We start from the raw sequence: 10,222 nt of genomic DNA, 5'->3' as shown, positions 1-10,222 counted from the left end.
TTTTTTCTGTTACTGTGGTGTTACCTGGCACCATTTTTTTTATTAGCATCTTTTTTTTTTTTATTGAGAAATAAATATGAATGGGACAGTTTCATAGCTGATTAATAGGATTTTTTGATAATCAATACATTGTACATTGTTATCTTCTTAGTGTTATCCATAGTACAAGAAGCAGACAGGATATTCTGTACAAATACTGTTAGTACACCTCTTTCTTCTCATTAAGCGAAAGTAGCTGTAAATTTATCCTATTTTGTATATATAAATACAAAATGATCTGTCCTTTGTATCCTTTTTTAATTGTCTGTCAGGTGAATATTCTATTGACATCTAAATACTATAGGTGTTTGAATTCAACTAAACAATTTAACACTGCCTAGCAGTCTGTACTTAACTATCTTTTTAAAAGAAGTCTTGGGATCTCCCAAAATTGATCGTAAGGAAATAAAAGGTATTTTAGGAAAGCCAGTGGTAAAATTCATATTTTTAAAATTAGAATACATCCTACTAACAAAAAGTCTTCTAAGTAAGCTCCTTCTGAGGCATTTGAGCAGACAGAAGCATTTTAGGACTGTGGGTGGATAGGGAATGTTTTGAGGATGTTTAAGGTAACATGTTACGAGGTAATACTGTCTAGGAATTTTACCCAAAAAATATCAAGAAAAGATTAGGTCAGCAACCATTTGTAAGTATCTACTTTGTACCCAACATGGTACACTAATACAGAAATGTGTACAAAAATAATAATCATATATACAGAGCCTTTGTGCTCTATGGGCCAAAGGAGGTAGTCCTTACCCTTGTGGCACTCTGTAGTATGGAGGTGGGAGGGAGGTAAAGTGGTTGTTAAACAGTAGTAAGTGCTACAAGTCTATTGTGCCAGTCATTGAATCATTGACGTTAGAGAAGGAGCAGTCTACTCTTACAAGTCAGAAACTTCAGTAGAATATTAAGTGCATGTCCTTACCCTACATGTTTATGCATGTTTTAACTTGTCTTGGGATGTCATTCAAGTCAGACAGTTACAAGCTAACACTTCCTGCATTGTTCTATGAAATAGGTATTGCTCTTATCCACATGTTACAGATTAAGAAGTAGATGCTCTGAGGGGATCAGGAACTTGACCATTTATCCCTCAGCTTGAAAGAGGATTGGGCCAAGACTAAGATGGGTCCTAGCTTTTTTTTTTTTTTTTTAGATAGGATCTCATCTGTGAAGTTCAGACTGACTTTGAACTCTGTGCAGCCCAGGCTTGCCTCAAATTCTCAGAGATCCTCCTGCCTCAACCTCCTAAGTGCTGGCCTTCCTTACAGGCATGTGCCACCATGCCCACCTCATTCTAATATTCTGAGCAGAAGGGACCACTATTGTAAAAGTGGAATTTTAAGTAATACAAGTATGACCATTTATTTTTTGTCTTTTTGAGACAGTCTCATTGTACAGTGCAGGTTGGCCTTCAGCTTACTTTGTAGGCCAGGCTGATCTCGAACTTGCAGCAGTCCTCCTTCTGCCTCGGTCTCCCAAGTGCTGGAATTACAGGTGTGCGCTGCCACACCTGATTTTGGGGCGGGCACGGCACAGCACAGCCAGGGTTCCAAGGCTGGCATGGCATGCAGTACCAGGAATTGAACTCTGGTCCTTGCACTTGCCAGGCAGGGGCTTAGACTACTAAGCTTTCTCCCCAGCTCAGTATGACCACTTTAACATGCAGTTGGCATGGACTTTTCAGCAACAAGGAGAATATTTCATTCCTGGATAAATGATCTGTTATTAAAAATACCAAAAGGAAAAAACTAAATAAAAATACCAAGGGGCACAGGATATGGCTCAGTAGTAGAGCACTTGCCTAGCAACTGTGAGGCCCCATATTCAAACCTCAACATCAGAAAAAGATACTGGGCTTTTGGTTAAATTCTCAGGAACCTAAAAGTTTTTTCTCCAAAACTTGTCCTAGAGTTGAGCTTGTGCTGTTAGGGTACAAAAGGATACATCTTTGCCAGCAGCAAAGAAGCATTTCTAGGATTTATTTTTGCTCTTAAACCCTTAGAGTCTGTTTCACACATGGTGTGAGGAAAATGCTCATGATTAATATTTTGTACTGAGTTGTCACTGTCTGCCCAGCTCGTCTCCCCTCAGTAGCAGAGTTCTGTGACTTTTGATGTCCGATCTGCTTCTGAGGCCTCATCTTGGAGCTCTTCCTCCAGGAAGTGGTCCTTAAAATTTCAGCAATGCTAGATAGCCTTCCCTATTCATCCTCATCCTTTCTGGCTCTGGGGAACACTCAGGCAGAACAAAAACAAAGTTGTCTGTCATCTCTTTAGAGACCCAATTTTCTTCCTACTCTTTAATTTGGAGAGGAATTTTCCCTGCTTATCTATGTCTTATACCCTCCCTTGATTTTACCTTGTGTGTGTGTGAGAGTGTGAGTGTGAGTGAGACTCGGTCTCACTGTGCAGATCAGGCTGGCCTTGAACTCATGTTGTAGTCCAGGTTAGCCTCAAACTGAGGCAATCCTCATAAATTACTGGGATTACAGCATGTGCTACTAGGCCCAGCCCACCCTCCCTTGAAAACACATGGGTTTGAATGGTGGTACTTTGCCATTCCCCGGGGTGTGCCGCCAGGTACTGTAGTGATTGGATAGTGACGGTGCTCATCCCACTTCCTCACCATGAGTGTATGTCTGGCTAATCTCATCTCTTGGAGGGGGGGGGTGTTTGTTTGTTTGTACCAGGAATCAAACTTACAACCTCAATCTTGTTAGGCAGGCACTGTGCCGCTGAGCTGTATCCTTGGCCCTTGATAGGGTTTCAGTGTCCACACCTTGCTTCCTGGTTGGAGGGTAGGAGCACCTCAAACAAATTGCTCATTCTCCACTCTTTCAGAAGGAAGGAGTTGATTATCTGTAATCATTTTTCAACTTTGGCTTTATCTTTTTTCAATTATTTTTTTACTCCCAGCTCTGCTCTTTCCCCTCTTACTCTCTGGAGTCTTCCAATCAGGCAGCTGTAATTTTGTGTGTCCTCTGCACCAGCGCCCCCCCCCCCCCCCCCCCCCCCCCCCCCCGCTTGTCCCTAGCACCCTGAGGGGCCTGTGGAGCTAGGCCTCTGTAGCTGTTGTAATCTGAGAAAAGGAAAAAGGCCAGGCCTCTTGAGCCAGCTGCCTCTCCCTGTGGCCTGCCAGAGGATGAGAACCTTGCTCACTCAGCTCCCTCCCTCTTTTCTTTCCCCTCCCCTGCTGCAGTAGGGCCCTCCCCCATCCGCACACACGGGCTGCTGGGTAAGTGGCAAGATGGCTCCCCTGCATGTCTCCGGCTGATCGCTGCCGCTCCGCCAGTACAATAGAGCCAGCCACTACCAGCAGCCTGGCCCTCTTCTTCCTCCTTCTCCAGAGACCAATCCAGCCGAACTCGGGGTTTGCCGTGAGGACTTAACGCTTATCTCTTAAAAGCCAGATCTATTTTAGCCTCCCCGCACCACCACCACCACCACCTCCCCTTCCATTTACCATTTTTTGGATCCCCAGTTGCTGCATCTCGATTTTCTCTCTCTGGATCGGGTGGCTGGGGAGGAGGTGGTGGGATTTTGGGACAAGGAAGGTGGTTTTTTTGTTTTTGTTTTTGTTTTTAGGATTTTTTTGTTTGGTTTTTGTTATTTCTTCCATTCCAGAAAGGGATAAACAGCACTTCCAGGGGGAGAAAAAAATCATGTTATCAGAAAGCAAAGAAGGGTGAGAGATTCACATTTCCCTGTATCCCTTTTCCCCAACTCTAACTTACCTCATCTTCTCTTCCTCATGGCTTTCATTCCGGCTTTCGTTTTGGTTTGTTTTCAGTCATTCTGCTTTCCCCCTTTGTCCTTCCTTCCCGATTTCTAATTGGCCCTACTTCCCCTCTCAGTGTGGGAAATAGATTTTTTTTTATTTTTAAATAACTCTTTTTTCTATATTTAAGCAGTTGAGTCGCATGTTTCTGTGGGGGCTTGTTAGCTGGGGGCACAGCCTTGACTTTCCCCTCCCCCTTAACCCAGCCATCCCTCCCTGACTGCCCTAGGGAGGCTGTTCTGACCTCTGAGTGTCAGGCAGTCTTTTGGGAATGCTGGATTTTCTGGTGGTGGTTAGCTAGCAACATAGGGGATCTAGGGAGGCTTGGTACCCCCTTTCTGAAGAGTTAGGCCTTTGATCATCTTGATTTTCTAAAAATTTTTAAGTTTTTTTTTATTTTTGCCCAGTATTTGGATGCTAGAGGGAAATGAGATTAAAGATTAGAAGCTAGAGATGAAAAGAGAAAAAAGGAAAGTGGAAAGATGGTTTATCTGAAGTAAATGTCTGGGATTTTCCTGAAGTAGGTGCTAACTTGTGTGATTGAGAGCTGGAGGGTTCCTTGTTTGTATTGGGGGGGTTACCTGGTGTGAGGGAGGGTGTGTCCTGACTAGAAGGCCTGCTGTCTTTATCTCTTGGAAGTTGGAATGAGGGAGTGGGAGAAGCTAGGTGAAAGTTGAATTCAAGAACAGTTCCTACACCTCTGAGCAGGTAAAAGTGACCTGGTTCTTCTCTGAGCTTTCATACTCTCTTCAGCAGCTTTAGTTTTTCCTTTGGATGAGAAAAAGTCCCTGTTGAGGCTGAACTCACACCAGCCCTACTTCCTGCAACCCCCCACCCCAGCCGTTTTCTCTGTGCCTGATATCTCCAGATCCTGTCTGTCAGCAGGGCTTTACTTATTAAGCAGTTGATTAAACACAAAGTCAGGATCATTTGCCACAACTATGGTCATTCTTGTCTTTTTAAGGAATCACACTTTCTTCCCTTACTTTCTGATAGCCCGCAAAGGTGCCTGTGGTCATGGAGTGGAGTAGGGAGGCCACAGGGTTATGGGCAGGTTACAATCACTTTTGAGGGATTACTTTCAGAGGAGTGTGTGTCTCACATGAGAATACTCCAGTGAGTTATTACCTAGGAGCATTTGGAATTCTAGCCCCACACCAGAGTTATCCCATCTGGGCAGTGGGTGATTGCTTTTCCCCTAAGGAAAATGGCTTCCCACTTTGCCTGGGGCAGCAAAGTTTCTAGTCTGATGTGAAAAGCAGCTATTCCAGTCCCACCCAAGTGATAAGGCATGGAAGGTTTCATGGCCCAAAAGCTAATCGTGTCTTACTGTCTCTTCTCCTTGGTTCTTTCCTGCCCTTCCCTCTCACCCCCTCCAAACACTGTGTCAGTGAGGAGAAGGAGGAAGTGACCATGGACACAAGTGAGAACAGACCAGAAAATGAGGTTCCAGAGCCTCCTATCCCTATTGCCGACCAAGTCAGCAATGATGACCGCCCAGAGGGCAGTGCTGAGGATGAGGAGAAGAAAGAGGTAAATATCCAAGCCACCTGTTGGGGTGGGTGGGCAGAAGTGGACCTGGGGGATGGAGTAGACCATTCTAGTGATCCCTCCCTCCTACACAGTGGGATAAAAGTGGGGATGAGGCAGGCCTTGGATTAGGATAGGGCCAAGGGAGAATTCGCTGGTTTAGCAAGGGAGACCCTTGTGATGGGGACAGGCTCTTGATTGTCCTTTCTCCCTGTTGCACAAATGCAGTTCAGACTCCTTGAAATTTGTTACTAACTGGAAAGTACATTGGTGGCCCTTTTTCCAAGTCCAGGCTCATTATCTTTCCAAGCTTTTTCCCATAATAACTTGAGCTTTCCCTCCTTTTTAAAAACCTGATGGAACTCAGCGCCATCTAGTGGTCTGTGGTGGTCCTCACCAGACCAACCATGCTGAGGAATTTGTTCCTCAGCTGCCCCCCAGTGGTTTCATTACCAAGATGTAATGTAGCTCCTTAGAAGCCTGCACTTGAAGAGATCCAGAAGGTCCCTTTTCCATATCTGTGACACCTCTGTCCTTTTGTTTTTTTTTTTTTTAATATACCCTATATTGTGTCCTGCACCCAATTCAGGGGGCTCCTCTATCAGAGCCAGCGAAATCTTCTTGGCTCTCTAATAGAGTTAGATGGGTTTGGGTGTAGGATAACAGGGCGGGAGGGACTGTTGTGTGTGTAGCTGTTCTCTGGTGTGTGTTGCGGGGGTGGGGACCGGTGAAAGTGATTTGATGTGCAGAATATTATTTATTACAAGGTCCTTCTTCCCCGTAAAACTTTGTCCAAGTACCTCATGTACGGTAATCCGCCCGTAAAATATAACCCTGCCCAACTGGCCAATCGCTGATGCCGCCTCTTCCTCTGGACCCACTCGCTGCTACTGAGCTGCCCAATCAGAGCCAAGTCTGCTATCCAGGTGTCTTGGTCAGAGGGGGGCATGTTTATGGGCTCCTGTGATGGGCCCCCTTTTGCCTCCCTGTCTTGCTTACATCAGGGGGCCAAGAAGATCACTGTTGTGGAGAGACTTATTGAGAAAACAAAAAGCATTTGGAAAGGGGTGGACTTGCATCATCTCCCTACTCGGGACACCCCAAGAAGAGCTTGTGCCAGTGCTGGGGTGCCTGCCCATGTGCCCTGGCCCTGTCGAGGACTGTGGGTTGCCTTGTTTGCTACAGACTGTTGGGATCCTCATCTGGGGCACCGAGACAACCTAATCAATGTTTGTGATCACAGTGCCATGCTGGGAAACACTTGAGTGGGGCCCTCGGCTTAAGCTGTGACGACTAGGAATCCTGCAGAGGAGTCTAGGGTCTATGCCCCAGGGATTTAATGCGATGACATCCCAACCCATATATCACCACTTGCTCATCAGATGGACTTTCTTTTGGTCCCTGTTGTCCATGGTGAAGGGCAGCATGTTGGTTGCTCCAACTTCTCCATCCCTGGAGGCAGGGGCTCATTCATCCACCTGACTGGAACCACTGCCTCACCTGGCGTCCCTGAGGAGATGCTTCCCACAACTCAGAAGAAAAGTATTCTGACCTTGCTGCTGAATGTGTGCCAGGTTCTGGGGGTTTACCTGCTATCCCCAGGCTACCTTCATCAGAGGCTCCATGATCCCACTTGGTGAGGGGACCCCCTCCTCCCCAGTTACAGGCAGAAGAGAAAGGGACTCTGGAGTCATCACCTGGATTCCAAGTATTGGGTGGTGTCATTGCTGCAGCTTGCCACTGGTGGACATAAGAGTCCTGCCTACCTCTCATGATAAAAGGCAAGGACACTTCCTGCTACTCACAGGCCATCTCATCAGGGACTGCAAGATGGTGCTCCTACAAGGGCCAGGACTGATGTTTCTGTCCCCTTTCCCCCCTCTATCCCTTGCTGAGCCTGGTCACCACCAGTGAACTGTCTTGACATCATGGAAACTGGGCAGCGTCCCCCCACACGTTACCCTCCCGCCCCCCCTGCGCCCCTGGGAGGACTCTGGCAGTGCCGTGCTGACTACCACGCCGTGCGCCCACCTTTTTTGCCAACCCAACCCCCCACCAATTGCACAGCGCCTAGCAGGGAGGGCTCATTCTGATTGGACCGGCGGTTGACTAGATACAGTACACAGTGAGGTGCGATTGGCTGAACTGAAGATCCCAGGTGTGAGATGGTACCTGGAACATTTGTCATATTCCTAGTTTATTTTCTTCCTTATTTTCTTCTTCTTCTTTTTTTTTTTTTAATCTTTTAATTTTTTCTTTATTTTTCTGATTTCTCTGTTGGGTTTATTTATTTGGTTCATGTTTTTCCTGTTTTAATTAAGAACCTTTTTTTTTCTCTCACTAACTTACCCATCAAGAGTGGCCCAGCTAGGGGTCAGGCTGGCCCTTAACGGAGACCAAGGAGACTTGGTTAGACGACAGAAACGGGGCTGGGGTGGATGGGGGGAAGGGATTTCATCAAGAGGGTTTTGCTCTACCCTTTAGAAGGGTGGTAGGATGGTCTTAGTTTTTCCAGAAATAAGCACCTATATCTCAAAAGTGCTCCATTCCCCTTTTCTCTTTTTCTCTGTCCATAGTCTTTGTCCCATTAAATGTCTAGGGGAGAAAGTTGTCCTTGGCAGAGCCCCTAAGGCTGGATCCCGGTTGTAGAAGAAGCAGTAAGCCTCTGCTAGAGCTACAGCATTTGGAAAATCTGAGAAACTTCCTGGGATCAGCTGGCCCTTTGTAAAAACTTTACCAGTCAATTCCTTGTATGACTTTGGCTTAGGAGCTTCACTCCACTGAATTTAATGTGGCCCTTTTCCACAGTGTGGTGGGTTTTTCTGAAAACCTATCCATGTATCCCAAAACCTGACATTATCAGCTAGGTGGACACTGAGAAAAGGAGAGCTGTCTTATTGAAGCTGCCATTTCAAGGTTGTATTTTTCTTGTTTCCTCATGTTTTCCTTGGGTTAGCAGAGACAGGCCTGGGAGGAATAGGTGACCCAGTTCTGGGCATACCCTGTCAAGCTTACTGTCTTCGGTGCATAGACAGTGGATGGGCATGACCACCACCATCTTTTAAGGCCCAGGCAGCTGCTGGAATCTTTTTTTTTTTTCAGCTTATTTCTGGTCAAGCTAATGCTCAAGTGTGGTATGGAGTGCAGTAGTCTACTCTCCCTGCTAAGATCTTTGGTTTTATTTTTTTCTCTAACTTGCATCAATTCTGCTTCGTTTTTGCCGTTTGCCGCTTCTGTTTTGGTCTCTGTCTCTCTCTGTGTCTCTCTCCCTCTCTTTCTCTGTCTCTGTGTGTCTTTGGAGCCTATGCTAAGACTGCCCCATTTAACCTCCTTCCCCCTCTCTGTGGGGTGTCTCTCTCTCTCTCTTTTTTTCCCCTTACCTTCCATATACAGAGCTCGCTGCCCAAATCATTCAAGAGGAAGATCTCCGTTGTCTGTAAGTGTAGCCCCGAATCCCTAATAAGGGTCAAGAATACCATAAAAACAGTGTTCATGGGGAAGTCCTATTCGCTCAGTGGCATTCTTGGTTTACTCTGCCTTACCCCTACCCAGCAGATCTGCCGTACGTAGAATTTCATTTTGAAATTCATGAGCATCTCCATTAGTGCTTCTCTCCAGTTACATTGTAATGAGACACACATCAGGTTTTCAAGGCCTTTTGGGGGGAATGGGGAGTACCAGCGATCCAACTGAGGACCTTGGTCCTTGCCAGGCAGGCGCTTATGTCACTGATCTTCAGCTGTTTTTTGGGGTTTTTGTTATTGTTTTGAGAGGAGTTCTTGCTAAATTGCCCAGGCTGTTCTCCCACTTCAGCTTTGTGCTTTGGGAGTAGCTGGGATTACTGGTACTTGCTACTACATGAGGCACTTAAAGACATTTATTTTATCCTTTAAACTATAAATGGGTTAGAGATTCCTCTGTAATGTGTATCAGTTAAAAACCTGTACTGTGGATTATAGGTTATGTATCATGATCTTAAATTGATCCTGTCTAGATTTTCCTTTTTTTTTTTTTTTTGCTGTACTGGGGATTGAACTCAGGGCCCTGCGCTTGCCAGGCAAGAGCTTATTCTACTGAGCTATCTTCCCAGACCCCCTTTTTGGTTTTAGAGACATAAATTTACAATCTGTGAGTTAAAGGTATAGTGTGAGCCACACATAGTGTCCTACCCCTGTAATCCCAGCACTCAGGAAGCTAAGGCAGGAGAATCTGTTGCAAGTTCAAAACCAGCCTGGGCTACAAAGTGAGCTAAGGTCAGCCTGATGTGCATGGCAAGACCCTGTCTCAAAAAGTAAAAGTTATGGTGTAAGCCAGTAGAGTGCCTGAGACCTATCTAACTGTTGGGTCCTATCTTGGGGACAGCAGCCACCAAGGGGGTGCCAGCTGGAAACAGTGATACAGAGGGGGGACAGCCTGGTCGGAAGCGACGTTGGGGAGCCAGCACAGCCACCACGCAGAAGAAACCCTCCATCAGTATCACCACTGAATCGCTCAAGGTGAGGTGGGAGGAGCCAGGGAAGGGAGGATAAAACATGTTGAGGTGGGAATAGACCTGGGCCCAGTGTAACGGGGTGGGGGGGTATCTGTGTCCCAGAGCCTCATCCCCGACATCAAACCCCTGGCGGGGCAGGAGGCTGTTGTGGATCTTCATGCTGATGACTCCCGCATCTCTGAGGATGAGACAGAGCGTAATGGCGACGATGGGACCCATGACAAGGGGCTGAAAATATGCCGGACAGTCACTCAGGTGAGGTTTCTCCATCTCAGAGTTAAGGGAAAGCATAAGAGCAGGCCAGTAAAAGAAACCCAAGTAAAACCACAGGACTGGATTCATTGGTACCTTCAGAGGTCAGAGTGCCAAATCAGTCCA

The 10,222-nt window shown here is 46.3% G+C and overlaps 1 protein-coding gene across 5 annotated transcripts in view; it reads left to right on the top strand.

Moving 5' to 3' along the window:
* The window catches only part of Acin1 (apoptotic chromatin condensation inducer 1), a 46,168-nt gene that overhangs the window by 31,101 nt on the left and 4,845 nt on the right, over window positions 1–10,222 (top strand). For 2 of the 5 annotated variants that reach the window (XM_023706920.1, XM_023706919.1), the window contains exons 9-12: window positions 5,214–5,355; window positions 8,746–8,788; window positions 9,715–9,848; window positions 9,947–10,099. In XM_023706920.1, coding sequence (XP_023562688.1) covers window positions 5,214–5,355; window positions 8,746–8,788; window positions 9,715–9,848; window positions 9,947–10,099 — 472 coding nt within the window. Of the gene's footprint in view, window positions 1–3,273; window positions 3,422–3,668; window positions 3,730–5,213; window positions 5,356–8,745; window positions 8,789–9,714; window positions 9,849–9,946; window positions 10,100–10,222 lie in introns of those variants that run through there. The other 3 variants (XM_023706921.1, XM_023706922.1, XM_012512805.2) reach the window with 3 other exon arrangements.

This window comes from Octodon degus, unplaced genomic scaffold, assembly GCF_000260255.1.
Source record: "Octodon degus isolate 3935 unplaced genomic scaffold, OctDeg1.0 scaffold00276, whole genome shotgun sequence".
Taxonomy (NCBI): Eukaryota; Metazoa; Chordata; class Mammalia; order Rodentia; family Octodontidae; genus Octodon; species Octodon degus.
Note: the sequence above shows the minus strand (reverse complement) of the source record. Positions and strands in the feature narration are given on the sequence as shown.